We start from the raw sequence: 18,468 nt of genomic DNA, 5'->3' as shown, positions 1-18,468 counted from the left end.
GTCATTGTATACTTATGTTGTTGTTATTTTACATTTCCCCTCTATTTCTTTGTTATCAATGAAATCTTTTGTATCAGGGAAACGTCAGGAGAGATGAACTATGGGATCTTTTGATTCAAATAATTGTACAATAATGAAAAAAGTTTGAAATCTAGTAAACTAGACAAGGTATTTTATTTATTAACATAATATCTTCAGATCTAAGGATGCTTGTATTGACTTTCATTACATCTATCAATGATCATTATGAAAAGCACGATGATTTATCAAAGGATAAATAAGAGATAAAGAGCATTGATATTTTCATAATTCCATTGCTTTTTTTCCTAATAGTTTTACAAGCATACTCTTCAACATTATTATAATAAAGGTGTGGGAAATAATAAGTTGGAAAGAAGGCCTATGGTATTCTCTTACATAAAACTTAAACATTTTCTATGTACAATATTGAAAAATTGAAAATGTAGATGACTAAGTCAAAATATAATTGCTCCCAACAAAACAATTTTATTTGTTTTTCTCCTTGTGTATGTGTCAATAACAATTTAGCTTTTTAAACAGTCTGAAACTCAATGTTCAACACCAAGAAAGTTGTGAGAAGAAAACTGAAGTATAAATACATTACAAAAATATGTATAAAAACATGAAAAGTAAAATTTTAAAGTAAAATAGAAATTCTTTTTTACTTTTCCTTCACTTTAAAATTAGAGAAATGATAATAAAATGTTTTCATTCTTTTAATAATTACTTGAACACTTATTATTTCCTAAGGAAGTGAAGATGAATATACTGCCCTGGCCCTCAGGAAGCTTACATTCCACCAACTGGGATAGGAAGGGTGGTTACATAGAAGAAAATAATATTAATTCAACAGTACAGCAGCAATGACATAAACATTATGAGGTATTATAAGAATACAGTATAGGGGAAAGAAACCCTTGGAAAGCAGAAGGAGGACCACAGGAGACAATTAAGTGAAGCTTTAAATGATAATTGAGGGTCACTAAGTGAGATGGGGCACTGGTGTGGCTCTTGGGGAGAGGGGGCATTCTAAGCCAAGAAGATGGTGAGCAAAGTCAAGCCTAGAAATAGCCATGGACTGGGAAATCAAAGCAAATACACAAAGAAAAAAAAAACATTTTTTTCTATCATCAGACTCCAACATTGATAGTGGCATAGCATAAACTTGTGTGTTATGTACTAAATACTTGTTACAACGAGTTTTCTAAAAAAAATAGCATATATATATCTGTGTTTATGTCTTTCTATAATTTCAACAACTGCTCATTTAGTCTATACATTTCGCTTGTAATATAACCAACATTCTAATTGCTATAGCTCTGTGCTAAGGTCTGAGGGTACCCTTGGTGAGGTGACTATAACAGTTTTAATAAAAGGACCTTCCAGGAGCAATGGTGCATGCAGACAATCCTAGATATTCTGGAGGCTGAGGTAGGAGAATTGCAAGTTCAAGGCCAGCATCACAACTTAGTGAGACCCTGTCTTAAAACAATAAGAGAAGGGCTGGAAATGTACCTCAATGGTAGAGTTCTCCTAGATTCAATCCCAGTACCCCCCAACAAACACACACAAAAGAAAAGAGAAAGAAAACAGACCTTTCATGCCAGTAATGGAATTACTATACAAAATTTAAGTGTACAATTATTTAATGTTAATTTGTTGAGTCCAATACAGAATCCCAGTGTGATAGAATATTTTACAGGCACTTTAACCTGACATATAAAGTTAGGCAATTAGTTAGGAAAGGCTTATCTGAGGAAGAACTTTCAATTTGAAAGAAAATAGAAAAGAGGGCAGTGGGTTGGCAAGTTGGTAGAATTTTCCAGGTAGAGAGAGACACTTTTAGGAGGACAGCACAAGAAGTCATGATGGATTTGCTACAGGGGCACTATCCCAAGAGTTTTAGTACACTGGAAAGGAATGAGCAAGGAGTGATAATCTGTAAGTAGACACCATTTGGAAGTCATGTGAAGACATCAGGAATTGTGCTAAGAACAATCATAAGGTACTAAAGAGTTTAAAACGAAGTTGTCTATTTAGTTTGGATTCAAGCACTCAGGAGTGAATGAAAGGAAATTTGAAGTGAGTAGAAGTTGCTATTAGTAAAGTGAAAAGCAGTGGTCAGTAGGGTGGGGTGGCATGCACCTGTCACTCCATTTACTCCAGGCTGAGATAGGAGGATTGCCAGTCCAAGGCCAGCCTCAGCAATGCAGATGAGTCCTCCATTCAGTACCCAGTACCAAAAACATACAAACAAACAAACGAAAACCTGGGAGGTGCCTGACTCAGGAAAGAGACACATGATAGGCCTCCTGTCTGTTGGATGTTGGGGAAGAAGAGAAAGCAAAAGGAGACACTCAGCACTGTCCTCAGGGTCTCTATATTTGATGGCGGCCTTTATGGAGTTCTCCCACAGCTGCTGTAGTTCCAGGACAGTTCATGACTATCTCTCCTAAATACCCCTCACCACCCACACTGTCTCCAGTGACATCTGAAGCCTCTCTTTCTGATCACCCTATTTATTTCTCTCCTAGTTATCATCGACTACAATGATCTTATTTCCTAACCAAAATATATTCATGTATCTTTAATCTGCCTTAAGTCTTCTATGTCCAGGGGCAGGATTAAAATATTGTCATTTCTAACTTACAGACTTCATTAAAATATCTATCTCCAATATTATCATCCATTAAATTTTACTAAAATGATTTCTTCAGAAGAAGAACACATACTGAGAAATTTTACAAATTTTGTGTGGATTAGCAAGTTAATAACCTGTACTGCTATGGTAGAATTACATCTAGGACTTGAACAGAAAGGGAAACCCTGCAGCTTTAGTTAAGGACTATAAATAATGACAGAAACAGATACTAAGCACATTTTAAATTCTGCTATAAATAAAAACAATTTCTTTTAAAATTAGCTTTGAGATTTTATGAGACTTGTAACAATCATTCATCAGAAGCAAAAATGATTTCTGAAAATATTACTCATAATATTAAGTACATGGCTATGTAGCTACCACTTATTTGAAAAATCTACCTATTATAAACAAAATGTTTCTATCTTATAATTAAAGATAGGTTTAAAAAGTCTAAAGTCTTGGAATCCCCACTGTTACGGTTTAGAAGTTGGATGCTTCCCCTAAGCTCATATGTGAGACAGTGCAAGACAGTGTAGAGGTGAAATGATTGGCTTAGGATAGCCTTAATCTAATCAGTGAATTAACTGGGTGGTAACTGTAGATAGGTAGGTTGTGGCTGGAGGAGGTACTTTGTTGGGGATGTGCCTTCAGAATATATATTTTTGTCCTCTTCTGCAGTGTCTGTCTTTCTGCTTTCTGGTACCATGACCTGAGCTGCCTTCCTCTACTACACTCTTCCACCATGATGTTCTGCCTCACCTCAAACCCCAAAGCATGGAGCCTTCTGTCTGTGGACTTAGTCCTCTGAAACTCTGCATGTCAAGTCAAATTTTCCTCCTTTAAAATGATTCCTTTCAGGTCTTTTGGTCACAGAGGTGACAAAGCTGACTAAAAGCACCCATCTACCTCTGGTAGAATTAGTAAACAATTTAATTACATTTCATTCTTGATCTTAGGAAGTTAAAATGGGGTAATTAAGATATAGAAGACAGATTATAATCTAATCTCCCAGGACAAAAAGTTGGCTTTTTTTAAAATCATAAAATAGCAATATCAATCCTAGATCTTCACACTTCTGTTTAGAAAATGTAGGAAGAAACTCACATTCTCAAAATCTGCCAATAACTTGTGTACAGATAAAAGAAAGGAACACCCATTTTTTAGAAATAAAAAAAACCAAAAACTATTGCCTGTGACAACTCAAGATAATTCTTTTCCACTAGTAGTTGAACTAGGCCACACCTCATTTTGCATGTAAACAATAAGGAAGCAATTCAAAACTGTAATGTCAGAGATCTTAGTTGTCTATAACTCTCCTCCATTCTCAGGTGCTGCAGATCAAACCTATGGCCTGGTGCATGCTAGGAGAGCACTGTAGCACTGAACCACATCCCCAGCTCTCAAGATAGAATTTTAAATGAAAAATGTCTGGTAAAATTAAAAAATGAAATTAATTCTTTAAAAGTACACAAGGTAGAAATACAAACTCCTTTTTGAAGAATTGAATATAAGCTAGAGATCAAGCAGAATCAGAGATTATGATTTTGAAGAAGGTAAGGAAATATGATATTTTGTCACATATATTTCAGGATCCAAGGCTCAGAGCTAATTGTTGCCTTTTGATCTACTTTTCCATCTATCCATCCATTCACTCACCTAGATCCATCCAGCCTTCCACTCTTCTATTTAAAGACCTCCCTCACATATCATCATTGGGAGAAATTTCCCTTTCTGTAAAAATTCTGTCTTTTATTAGTTCTCATCAAGAAAGTATTCTAGGTGCTGGGGAGAAAATTATATTTACTGGTGAGAAAATTATAATTTTCAAATATGACAGAAAAAAATCATAAAAAGAGAAGTAGGAATTCAGAGCAGAGGAGAGGGGTTAGAAAAACAGAAAGGAAGGAGAGAGAAGAAAGAGTAAGAAAGGAAGTGTTAAGGTTTGGATGTCAGGTGTCCCTCAAAAGCTAATGTGTAAGACAATGCAAGAAGGTTTAGAGGAGAAATGATTGGGTTATGAAAGCCTTAACCCAATCAGTGAATTATCTCCTTGATGGGATTAACTGGGTGATGGCTGAAGGCGGGTAAGGTGTGGTTGGAGGAGGTGGGTCCCTGGATGCATGCCTTTGGGGTATGTATTTTGTCTGAAGAGTAGAGTCTTTCTCTGCCTTCTGGACATCATGTGAGCTGCTCCCTCCACCATATTCTTCTGATGTACAGCCTCACCTCAAGCCCCAAGCAATGGAGTTAACCATCTATGGACTGAGACCTCTGAAATCATAAGCCCCTAAATAAACTTTTCCTCCTCCAAAATTGTTCTTGTCAGGTCTTTTAGTCACAGCAGCAAAAAAGCTGACTAATACAGAAAGAAAGTTAAAGAAGGGAGTAGAGAAAATCTCAGCACTGTGTTGGGCAGCAACTTTCCTCTGCCAGTTCAGGGTCCTGTTCCACCCTCTTCCAGCCTGCTCTCCACCCTAGGAGGTGGACTTAAACAGAATTCATTAAGCAAGCCCCTCAGTTGTGGCTTCCAGTGGTTCTGGCCAGTGGGGTGGTTGAATGGAAAGAGAGTGGGAGCTTCTCAAAGGCATTCTGCTTCCAATTTCTAATCTATTTATCTACAAGGCCTTAAGGTTGGGAACAGCTCTTGCTCTATTACTAGCTCTGGGTTGCAGCTCAGGCCCTTGCAGTCTGTCTTCACTGCCCAAGTGCCACTGTAAACACACCCTCATGGAAAGGTCCATCTGTTTATTGTTGGGACCTTGGTGTTGGGATGTGCAAAGAGATGAGGAATGGAATGATTTATGTGGAGGATGTGTAGGGAGGAAAAAGCTAATGAATAACTCTATGGACAATATGCATGGATTATCCTTTCTTGGAGGTTTACAATGCTAATATTTAAAAGTGCTGTTGTTTTGTGGTTAAGAAATATGTTCAACCATCATTTAAGTTCAGTGAGTCGTGGAAATATCTGGAGGCATGAGAGACACAACTAGGTAAGGGTGGACAGAGTGAGGAGAGACTACCTAGGTAAGTGAACATGGTGATGTGAAGGCCATCATAATCTCTGTACAGCTTAACCACTGTGGTGAAGGGTGTGAAGTCAAGAGGAAGCAGAACCAGCTAAAACCTCAGATATACTTGGGCAGACCCTGGGTGAGTTAAACGCTAATTCAGAGCACTCAAAAGCCTCCTCTTAGAGTTTACACATTTAAGGAATTATTATAAATTTCAGCTCCTTAAATTATTTAATTTTAATATAATTACAATACAATATAATATAATCTTATAGATTCATTAGAATTAAAAAGAAATGCTCTGAAAGTACAGGCCATGTAACAAAACAAAAACATCTCATCCATAAATCAAATGGCCAACAGCTGTCTGGTCTTTGAAAGGAATTATCTCTTTTGTCCTAAGATTAGCAGGGCTGCAAAGGAAAGAAAGGAATTAAATATCATTATCAGTTCAAGTCATCCAGTAATTTCTGCAATGAAATAGTCCAACCACATTCAGAAATTATCATGAAAACACTTAGCTTTGTAGGTGAATTATTATTGAATTTATATTAACCCCTGGGCTAAGGAGCTAGGGAGTATTTTTTAAAAGTTGCTAATGTAAAAAGATATGCTACTGATCTCTTAATCTGATATATCCAGCAAGAGTTATTTGCCCTGGGGTCTGAGCTACATTGTAATGAAATCAAAGGACATAAAAACTGTGGCAGGAATAGTGCTGAAATTGGAGAAGCATCATTATGAATAGCAACAAGTATGGAGATGCATATGTAAGAGGGTAACTAGAGTCAATATAGCCACTGTTCTTCCATGATTTAGGGTAAATAGATAGTTATGGTTCATCTGCTAAATGATCTACTGGGTAGATATTTATGGATTGTTATACAGTATATTATTGAGGATAAGCCTGGTTAAAAACAAATAGAGAAAAGAGCAAATGGCACAGGCATGCTTTTAGTAAGGCCATCATTTGTAATATTTCTCAGGAAAAATCTCTTTCAGAAATTCCTCAGCATAGCTAATGTGCCATAGAAGGACTCTCCATTTTAGGAGTGCATAAATCCACATAAATTGCTATAATAAGGATCCATCTCACAGCCCTTTTGGCATAAATGCACATCTGGTCTCTGTTTGTAATGAAATCAATTCAAAGCCCCACAGTGCATTAATAATAAAAATGTTCAACATATTGCAACTAAATAGGCCCTGAAATTTTGAGTCTGCAAGATTCTGTCACACATGTATATACTTTTAGCACTGATAAATGATTAGTTAGAGAACATTTATCAAGTGGCTTAAATTCCAAAGGTAAACTTTTTTTTTATCTTAATTATGATTTCCACAGGAAAAATCCAAATGCATATATGCTAGAAGCTTTTGTTTGTTTGAGACCTAATGTCTCTTAGACTTTTACATCTGTAGTTCACAATACCATAGAAATTTTATTAATAATAAAATTATTATAAGTAATACCATCAGGCTTAGAAGAAATTCAAGGATTCCCACTTTAAAAACATCAAATTATAAAATTAGCCATTAGTATAATGGGGGTTGTCTTTAAATCTGAAATTAAAAAACAGAGAGTGTTTCTTTTTCATTTCTGCTATTATTTCTATTTATTTTATAATTAATATGTTGTCTTTGACCTTATGGCTTTACATTTGCAAACAGAGAGTTTTCCTACATTGATTTAAAAAAACAAAACAAAACAAAACTCCTGACTGTTTTGTTTTCAACAGTTAACAATCAGCAACAGAGGATATAGATTTAGCAAAGCCTTCCTTATTAGTCACACGATTTACCTTCTGTGTTATATGATTGACCCAAGGAGAAGAACAGTTGCTGAGATCTGGTCCTTGGGGATCCCAAATTCCATCAGGAGCAAGGCATAGGTAAGTTGATACACCTATAATAATGAGAGAAATATGTCTGTTTCGAATACTTAAACCATTTTTCTTAGAATGATTCCACATCCTTGCTATGCTTAAATATAAATGAAAGTAAAAGTGAGATAATTAAATTGAGATATGTCTATTAAACTCCAGATACGGTGCCTGGCAAAGAGTTGGCATTGGAAAAATACTGTACAACAAACAAAAACATTTTGTTATTTTTAAAAACTTGCTGCAACTGTGCAGGGTTTGGGAAGAATTTCCTGAATTCAATCGATGTGGTACTTCTGTAACGTGGACCTTCTTGCTTGAGTCAGGATAGAAGAGTCTCAAAGGAATCCGTGTACAGGTCTTTCAGGAAAACAGGTGGGAAAGGAGATTCCAAGTGGAGGAAATATACGCTGTCTTTTGGAGACTCCAAATTTTTGGAACTGGAGTCTACTGGACAAATGGAGCTGGAAAGGGAGGCAAAGTCAGATGGCAAAGTCCCTTGTCTATCATGTGTGGGTGCTGAAAATCAAAGAAGACCACTAAGGAGAGGAGAGAAATGAGCAGATGTTGGTGTTACAGAGATAAATCTGGCATCAGAATGGAGGATGAATTTGAGGAAGTGATGGGGATGTTGTGAGAAAGCTATTGGTGTAATTCAAGTGAGAAGCTGTGAGGGCCTAGAACAAGGAATTACAGAGTGGACGGAGGAGCATATACTAAGTTAGATGTTCACTGACAGTAACCTTTATTTCTGCACTGCCTTCAGAAGATTTTCTTTAAACCTCTTCTCTAATTTTCACAGAACAATAATGGCATATTTCTGTACTGCAAAGTGCTTTCAAATAAAGTGTTTCACTAATCTTCAGGACAAATATCTCAAGTATGGAGGCTGTTGTTATTTCTCTTTTAGTGATGAAGGAACTGAGGCTGAGAACTGAGAAAGAAGGAGGGATTGAATGGCTTACTGATTTCAATATACAGGAAACTTTAGAAATAAATATACACCCTACTTTTCATAAAAGAAAAAAAAGATTATTGAATAATTAAGTGCTTTGTTAAAAATATATCACTTCTATAAAAACCAAGATACTCATTGGTTTTCCCACCATTTCATATACCATGGAATTTGGAATGATATATCATGTTGGAACTTTCTAATAAAATGCTTCTTCCTTAAAGTAACCAAATCTGATACCAGACACAGTCTCTAAGAAGGGTAGGTTTGCAAAATCTATTGTGTAAATATTTGTATATTTTAGGAAATAATGCAAATTTTTAAAAATGTGTCAAGTAGCAATTTATAAAGATCCAAAACGTATGTAACAATAAAAAAATCAGCATATTTCTTTCTTAAATATAGTAAATAATAACAGAATTACAGTTTGGAAATATGATAAATATGTTAGTAATAAAACAGGTAAAGAGCTATTTAGTTCTTCACTGTTGCCTAGAGACCACAGTGTGGGATTGCCCTCTCAGGAATGTGGGTTAGTGGGAGGTGGCTCCTGCCAGCATGGTTCCTGACAATCTTAAGAGCCTTTGACCACTAGGGGACAACTATAATAACAGGTGAAAATTTCTTTTGTTAAATGCTATGTCAGCTCACTGATCTTCTAATACAGATGTCCTGGACCTCATTTTCTGCAACCAGTATTTCACCACTGGAGACAAGCATGCGGAAACCCAGCCATCAGGGATTCCCTCTTCAGCGCTGCAGAGAAAAGATACCTCCCTGAAGTAGCAGGAACATCTGCAGCTTAACTGTAATTTGACTCCAAGACCCACACTGAACACTACTGATCTAACAGGTATTCCTACCCAATTCTCACCTGTGAACTCCGCAGAGTGCATTTTCAAACTCTTGACAATACATTGCTTTAAATTTTAATTTAGCTGAGTTCAGAATTCAACCGAATATGAAGTAACAAAATATGTAGTAACCAAAGACAGAGGGTGGGGGGTGCGAATATAAAAGAACTCTAGGAATTCAAGTTAAAGTACAAAAATATTGTTAACTTTTGGTTCTCTAGGACAGACTTACCTATAGTTCCTGCAGGGCATGGCTGCTTTGCTATTTGTCCTTGACGGGTCTTAAACCACATGATTTCTCGAGCTTCCACAGCCTCACAGCTCTCTTCCAAAGCTGGGACCTGGGAGGATGCTGATGGTATGTGTGTGGTTATGTCATCAAGAACCTCCACAGCTGGAGATGGGGTGCTGGTGCTCCGGTTCCTTCTTCCTGACACTGATGGGGTGGTACTCTTTCCTAGGCTCCAAGTTGTAGTCCGAAGGGTGGTACTTGTGGTGGTGCTTCCAATGCCCAGAGGTCCTGTAGTAGAGATTCCTGAAATAAATTTGAAAGGTAACACCTATATTGCTTGTTCACAGTAGGACCTCAAATAGCCTTCATACTTCAGAAACCATTTTTATGTGACAGTACAGAGTTTTAAGGCTCTAGAAACCCTCAACTTTATTTTCACTTTAAACATGGCAAAAAAAAAAATGTTTTCCCAAGTGATTGTACCCTTTTACAGGACCTCCTACCCCCATCAGTATATAAAGATTGTATTTATATCCATTCACACTCTTTGTTCAATCTTATATGTATACATACTTTTATCACATAAAAACTGTACATATTTATAACATACATATGGCATTTCAATACATGTATATAATATATAATGATCACATTCCATCAGCATTTCTAATTATTCCCAATTGAATAGTACCAAACAGTATCTCAATATGGTCTTGATTTGAATTTCGATGAGTATTAATTGACCAGTTATTTTTTATAAATTAAAATTCTGGAATGTTTAAAAAGAAAGGATGGAAATGCTGGCACATGCTTCTATACGGATGAAACTTCATTACATCACGCCAAGTGAAATAAGCCATCCATAAGAGGACAAATATTCGTAGATACAGAGAGTAGACTGTAGTTGCTGCAAACTGGAGTTAGGGGGCTTGAGGGTGGGAGACAGAGTGTTTAATGTGTTTTGAATTTCAGTTGTGAAAGATAAAAAAATGGAGAGAGATGTTGTTGATGGTTGCAGACTAATATGAATGTACTTAACGCCACTAAACTGTCCACTTAAAATGGTTATGCATACTCTATCACAGAAGAAAAACTGAATTGAAAAAAAGTAAACATGGCAAAAATAAGCCAATACCAAGGTATCAGAGTGTCACTTGACTGGCAACACAGCTATTTGACCACTGCCAAAAAGGCCTTTTTGTGGGTCTTCTCAGTTCTAATCACAGAAAACAAAATTGCAGTATTAAGCTTCTTATGCTCTCAGCCTTAGTGACAATTAGGGGATTAAAACTTTAAGCCTTCTTGTTAAGTTTTTCAAACTTGGTATTAAAAAAAGAGTTCTATAAAATACTCTATTCATATTAGGTATAACATGAATTTCTAAATATGCAGCAAGTAAGAGAGAAGCAAAAAACAAAAAAAAGGAGGGGACGGACACATGGTCACAAGCTAAAAAATACAGAGCAATTTCAGTACAATTTCCTTAATACACATTAGAGTAGCTTAGTGATCTACCTTGACACTCTCAGCACTGACTCACCTTAACAAAGTTTTAAAACTTGACATTTACTAATGTAAAGTATAAGTAGCTCCCAGGTAGTTATGTCCTTAAATTACTTTTTAATAAATTTTCTTTTTCTTTTTAATGGGAAAACATATTTCAAGTTACAGATAAAAGTAGTTAGGTCCCCTGTCCAGATTTTAGGGATCTCCTAACAATACTAAAAGAATGTTCACTTTAAAGAATCATCATTTGGGAAAAATATATTCGTATTCTAATTATGAGAATGTATGAGAACATTAGTCTTTCCATATACATACACTGAATTCCTTACTATTAGATTCAAAATTACTCTTAACATCACTTGTTGGCAATAAACTTCAGGGGCACTGGCTCTAGCCAGACTCTAGATAACTTAGGTTTAAGGAGCTGTGGGGAGCCCTGTGATGAGCCTCCAGCTGTTTGTCATTCATTGTCTACTTAGAAAAAGACAAGTGCACATGTGTTAAAGGACTTTAACTCTCTGCTGCCCCAGAGGAGGTCACAGTATCATCTCAATACCTTTGGGGTATTTAAAATTTCTAAGAAGCAAGATAGACACAGCAGGGGGAGAACATATCAATTTCTGAACATTTAATTATTTAATTATAGCATTTCTTAAAGATGTTTTTTGTCTTCTTGCTTCTCTGTCTTTTCTTCCTCTACTCTCAACTTTCCTTTTTCTCTACATTCATTTGTGTGTGTGTGTGTGAATGGTAATGTGCACATCCTTATCTGCTCAAAGTTCATAAAGAAGGCAGAGTATCTCTTTTCCCTCTTCTTCCACATATGCTAAATACCCTACATTGCCAAGGCTTGTTGTTTGTGACTCATTCCTCTGCTTGAATGTTCTCTCTCCCTCTCTCTCTCCATCACCATTGTCTACACTGGCCCACCACCATCACTGAAGGAATACAGGAGCCTATTAACTATTTTGCTGATGAAAGCAATACTGGAGAAAAATGATAATACTCTTATTTCAATGTTTTTGCAAAATAAAAGCTCAGGATTCATAAAATAAAATGATTGTCCTCAAGCATTTGATATAATTCAAATAGAAAATTTGACATTTTTTTGTAAAATATTAAGTGAAATTGATTCTTAAGGTGATAAACAATAAAATATTATGCAAAATATTATTTGCATATAAAATCAATGAAATGTTTCCAAGACATGATGTAAAAGTATGAATATTTAATGATTTGAAAATGAAATATTTGACACTATCAAGTAATTAGCTTTAAAAAATAAATCTGAAAGGTGTCACTACTGGGATATAAGGACATTTGAGGCCAATTTTTCAAGGTGACAGAAAAATTCTTTTTGATTTTATACTACTTAGGGGAAGAGTAAGGCAATAGTTAAAAGTGAAATCCAAGTGTTTTTCTCAGCCTCCTTTACTTTAAGTAATGCCAGTTCTCATTATCATTTTTGAAGGGACCATTTTTAGTAACTTAATTTTTTGACAGGGACTATAATCTTTTCATTGATAATGAGCTATAGTTTTTGTTTTAAAGAAAGCATTACTAGTCCTTTTCTTTCCCTTTTTTTAGTTTGATCCCATAAAAGTGGAGATTCATAGCAAGCAGTTATCTGCTATTAGCTCAATAATCTCATGCTCAAATTAACTTGTTCAGGAAAGTCTGTGAGCTACCGTGAAAATACTTTTAAAATAGAAACTTTTTTCAACTGTGTTCTTTCTCTTCTTGAGAATTATATAGGTATAGAAGGATGCTTTCAAAATGAATGTGCGTTTCTTCAACTAGATATTTTAATTAGAATATAACTGACAGGAAAAAAGGACTTTTTCAGCAATAATTTTTACTATGAAAAAACTTCACAGTTGCACATGTGGTAAGAGCTTCTCTAGCCTATTGTCTTAACAAGGACAAATGGCTCACTACTACAAGATTTTAGCTTGCAGTGACTCAAGACATACCAATTTTGAATAGATTCATCTTTTAGCATAGATTTAATACATGTATCATTATACTCTACTTAAATGACCCACATTTCAGATTTTTGAAGACTACAGTATCACACCAAAATAAATTCAACAATGGAAACATGTAAATGGAAATTAGTGCTTTTTGTTTCTAAAATTACCATATTCAAACCATTTGGTACCTTTTTTTTCCAGAGACTTCTTAGGGTATAAATTAAAATATGTTATTCTCTTGATTAAAATCCTTAATTGGTTTCTTTCTTTCAAACAAAAGAAGAACTTTTTTTTCCTTCATGTTCAGAGCCCTTAGTTTATCTCTGCAGCTTTTCACTCTACTTTTAAACCATAAAATATTGCCAGTAGTTCCCCAACTGTAGCTTCTTTTCCCTGCATTGAGAACTTTGTACATGCTGCAGAATTCTTATCCTGTCTTCAGTGGGTTAATTCCTATTTATACTTTGGGCTTAGCTTAGAAGCCAATACCATCAAGGAGCCTTTCCAAAGCTACTAACCCACATATACTAAGTCTGGGTTATGTAGTAGCATGCATTACTTAAGATCATTTCTTTTAGTGTGGTGCCTAAGAGTAAGTTCTAAGCTAAGAGAAATGAATATCAGGAATAGGTCAAAGAAGCAGGAGATGGGCTGTTGATGTAGCTCAGATGTGGAATGCTTGCCTAGCATGCACAAGGCCCTGGGTTCAATTCCCAAAAACCGCTAAAACAACAACAAAAACAAACAAACAGAAAAGAAAAAGAAGCAGTAGAATGTACAGTATCACAAAAGAAGGGAGAAAACAAGTAGAAGAAAATAGAAAATACTGTACCTAAGAGTCCTGAGAATGAATATTCTAGAAAATTTATCATAAATGTATCTTATGCTATCATTAAGAAAACCACTAGACATATCAAAGAGGAAATAATAAGGAAGAATATAAAACACCCTTTCCTCCAAAATGACCCTGTCTCAAGACAATCATATTAAAGTGAATGTGCTCTTATGAAGCAGTAATACAGATAAAATGAGATCTTTTTTTAAGTTCAATTTGTTATGAAATACATTGGAGGGACTCCGTTTAATACAGCCATACTAATGCTAAGGATCAATATAGAACTTATTTCCTTGGAACTGTGCCGCAGAGAGATGTCTACAAGCAGGGTCATACCATTCTGTGCGACTTTAAGTAGAATAAAAGTCAATTTTAAAAGCTGTCCTTGATCTCCCTTCTCCTCAATCCCATTTATTGCTACGTAGGACTCCCAGGGGCTCTGCTCAATACCAGGTTTTGGCAGAATAAGTACGAGTGATCTACATGCTGTCACCAGAGTCCAAGATATAACTTGTCTTATTGCTAGATTCTGAGAAAAAATGGTCTAGATTCACAGAAGAGTCATTGATTGGCAAAGTTTCAACCCATATCATAGGCTGTAAGAGTTTGTCTCTTATCTTCCAACAAGAGGGAAGTGATATGACATTTTTTCAGTGTATATATTGTTACTGAATCTTACCTGAAGACAAAGAGAGGTAGCTTAATAAAACTATGTGTTAAGTGCCTTATGTGGTAGTGTATCCGGGAAAAAGTATTGTATGAAAGAAAATAGCTTTGAATGACTAGTTACACATAATATTTTATCAAACTTGTGTAATTTTCTTATTATCCTGCTTTTGTTACTGAGCTCATAAAATTAATAATTCCACAAAAACAGTTAAACAGAACTCCATATTAAGAATTCTCCTCATAACATAGGACTTCCCAGGTCACACTGAGTGTGTGGCGCTTACTCTGGCTGGTGTGGGGGACCTCACAACCTTATTTCAAACAACAAAAACATTTGTAAAACCTTAATTCTTCTGTCCCTTGATATTTGCTGTTCATAGTTTTTATTTCATTCTTATGATTTTATCTATCATGTTTAATTTTTTCCCTCAGCCTCTCTTGTAAAGTGCATATATTACTTTAAATATTATTATAGGCTATAGTTTGCAAAATAAACTAATAGAAAACAGAGAAAATAAGAGTTGTATAGTGCTTAACATTTTTGGGGGCTTAACATTTTGTAATATTTTAACTTACTTCTATTATTTCATTTAATTCTGACCAAAAGATTATAGAGTAATTATTACTATGAAATCCTAATTTTTAAAATGAGAAACCATATGCTTAAATAGTAAGTAAATCATAAGAATACAAATAGTAAGTAAATTGGTATCCTGTTCCATATGACAAGTTTTTAATACTCTGCTATTAAAACTAACATTCTGAGTTACTTTGTGCATCTCACAATTATAAATTTTCATAATCCTTTAAGAAGAGGCTGAAGGCTTGATTACACAACATTTATTATTTGGGATGGATGTCTTTTTTTAATGTAATACTTAAGACACAATATAAAACTGCAGTCTCAACATAAACTTCATAGACATGTTTACTGCCATTCATTAAGTGCATGGATTATCTTCTTCATGTTTTCTCCATTGTTTCCTTTCCCGCCTAGGATATGTACCTCTCCTCAAGTTTTCCCATTACAAACCTTCCTTTGTATCCATTTCTTTCCAACAAGCACAATTTTGGCTGACTATAGAAGCACTTCCTTCTCCTCGCCCTGCAAGTATTCTTCTGAATCCAAGGTCAGTTACTAAAGAAAGATCCCTTAGGGCCTCATAGAAGGGGCAAGGATGAATTGATAAGAGTTTGAAGTAAATTCTTTTTTTTTAAGTATAAAAATATGGCATATGTCAGATGCCTATAAAAGACCTCCACTGGGAATTACAACACTAATTCATTCCATACATTTTATTAACCAACTGTCATATAAAAGATAGTATATTGGAAAGAAAATGTTGAGCATAATTATCACGTTCCTTGTCCTCATGAAGCCTTCTCTAGAAAGCTTTAGGGAAAAAGCTACTGAAGAAGAAGGATAGTAGCAAGAGAAGAAATACACACACACTATTTATTTAATAGATATATTTCTTTAATTTTTAGGCACATCCTAACTCACGATTATTATGTACTAAATATTATTCTAAATATTGGGGATACAGAAGGAAATAATTTTGCCCTCAGATAGCTTATATTAATAGGAGAGATAGACAATAAAAAAGGATATAAAAATATACAGGATATTAGCTATTAAGATGTGGTAAAGATAAGAAGAAAAAAATAAAATAGGAAAGTCATAGGCAGTATTAGGGGAAGGGAGCTATAATTTTTCACAGGTGTCAGCCATGGCTTACCAGGTAAGAGGACTCTACAGGTTGCATGTAAGAGGGGGGAAGGGATTGGAGCAACTGAGGGGTTTTCTGGGCAAAGGGAACAGCATCCACAAAAGCCCAGATGTAGTGGCCAATGTAGATAGATCAGCATATGTAATGAATAGCATTTTAAAATGACATCAGAAGGGTGATGGCAGGTTACAGAACATGGGACTTCCCAGGTCACACTGAGTGTATGTCACTTACTCTGGCTGGTGTGGGGGACCTCTGTAAGGTCTTCAGAAGGAAAATGATGTGATCTAACTTCCATTTAATTCACTTGGGTTTGCTGAAGTGTAACTGAATAGAAGAGTGGATATAAGGGAACAAGTGTCCATGATGATGGCATTGATAATGGTTAGAATACTGTGAGAGACATACAGACATACACAGGAGCATGGGGGTCTGAGAAGGCCATGCTTGTGAGCATGGATACCAAGATCCTCACTGCTCATAACAGGCCTTTGATAACTGGTTGAACTGATGTTTGCCTCTTTCTTTTAATAGCCATTCTTATAGAATTTTTTTCTATCAACTGCATTTTAATTATTACTTGTTTATAACTGAAACATCGAAAATGTATTTTAATTCCATGAGAATAGAAATGTCCCTGAGTACTAAAACAGTTGTGCTCGTGTTGCTATTGCTGCAAAATTTCTAAAAGTTTTATTTAATGGAAATGTCAAATAAATTTGGTTATTTCCGTTACAGAAATATGCAAAAAAACAAAATGAGATTCAGTTAAACGAAATTCAAGCTTACTAATTTCTCAACAAAATGTAGAACCATTCAAGAGCATGAATATTTTGAACTGGTGTAGGATTTAGAATTATTTCTTACTTCTAGCCTCAAGATTGCATTTTATTTCCCCAGTTTTGACATCATTGTTGTCTAGTTACTGAAATTATTGCCTCATATTTGCAATGACATGTGTTTTATTATGTACTTGTGAATTATAATTTACCTCTAAAGATACTTGAATATGTGTTGTATATGATTTAGTTATAAGCAGTATGGAGTTAAAATAAATTCAAGAGAAATAAAATTATCCTCCATGTTTGGAAATGAAAAATTCAAAATGAACAGTGACAAAGAGCCCATAATTTAAGCTCCAAGATTTTTATTTTTAAGAATGCAATTTTAGTAACTTTGATCGATTGCAGATGCTTGAAGAATATGTATGCCCTTGTCTTTGTTATATATGCACCAGTTTCTAAGAAAATGATAAAATGTAAGACCCTATTTCAGGGTGGCTACTTTTCTTGGTTATTTGCTTTTGTTATATTTAGAATCTGGAAAGAAGGAGAATATTATTATGTTACTTTTCAAGTATATGAAAACCTTAAAAAATAACTTCAGCATTAATTTTTCATCAAATAGACACAAGGATGAAACAAACAGGAAATCCAGCTAGGTGTTACAGTGGGAATACAAGGATGAATAATAGAGTCCCTTTCATCAAGGATTTATATGCTAGGTAGGCTAATTTTACATTGGTTTTAAAGTCAGAGCTTGGTCCTTCCATGTGCCTAATTCATGAGGAGAATCGCTGAATCTTCTTTAATCATTGAATCTTCTTTAATATAGGAAGAGAGCTGGATAAATGCTATATAACTTAAATTCAAGTAAAACTACTAACATATTAAAATTATTTCTAAAATATTTGATAATTATTCCACAGGGTAAATACTTGATAAGATAATAAAGTCATTCTGCACAATCACATTCAAACTATGTGACTCTGAGTGCAAGAAAATTTGACATTCCACTTTATTTCTTAGGCAAATATTCTATTTGGAGTATAGTAGGTACTTAATAAACGCATGATGGTTAAGTGATAAATATCTGTCTTTTACTTTAAAAAGTATTTTCAGTAGATTTGTATATACTACAGTGTCTCAATTATGATGTTATTTTCATAAAGTTGGATTAAGAAATTTGATCACCCACTCTAGAATAAATTTTATAATAAGATTTAATATATACATGTTAAAATTTTACTTATACAATTTAATCACTATTGAGAGCAGTGATTTGAAGCTTAGTCTGACCCTCTCATGGCTGCTTTTGTGCTAGGAACTGTCTAAAGTGCAGGTCAAGATGGCCCAGTTACTAAGGTGATGCA

General features: G+C 34.9%; 1 protein-coding gene across 30 annotated transcripts in view; it reads right to left on the bottom strand.

The window, feature by feature from the left end:
- Adgrl3 (adhesion G protein-coupled receptor L3) overlaps positions 1 to 18,468 on the bottom strand; it is a 790,900-nt gene that overhangs the window by 178,835 nt on the left and 593,597 nt on the right. For 22 of the 30 annotated variants that reach the window (XM_048784572.1, XM_048784544.1, XM_048784554.1 and 19 more), the window contains 2 exons: positions 9,604 to 9,906; positions 7,482 to 7,585 (listed from right to left, as the gene is read on the bottom strand). In XM_048784572.1, the coding sequence (XP_048640529.1) occupies positions 7,482 to 7,585; positions 9,604 to 9,906 (407 nt within the window). The remainder of the gene's footprint in view (positions 1 to 7,481; positions 7,586 to 9,603; positions 9,907 to 18,468) is intronic. The other 8 variants (XM_048784550.1, XM_048784557.1, XM_048784553.1 and 5 more) reach the window with 1 other exon arrangement.

This window comes from Marmota marmota, unplaced genomic scaffold (genome assembly GCF_001458135.2).
Source record: "Marmota marmota marmota unplaced genomic scaffold, marMar, whole genome shotgun sequence".
NCBI lineage: Eukaryota > Metazoa > Chordata > Mammalia > Rodentia > Sciuridae > Marmota > Marmota marmota.
Note: the sequence above shows the minus strand (reverse complement) of the source record. Positions and strands in the feature narration are given on the sequence as shown.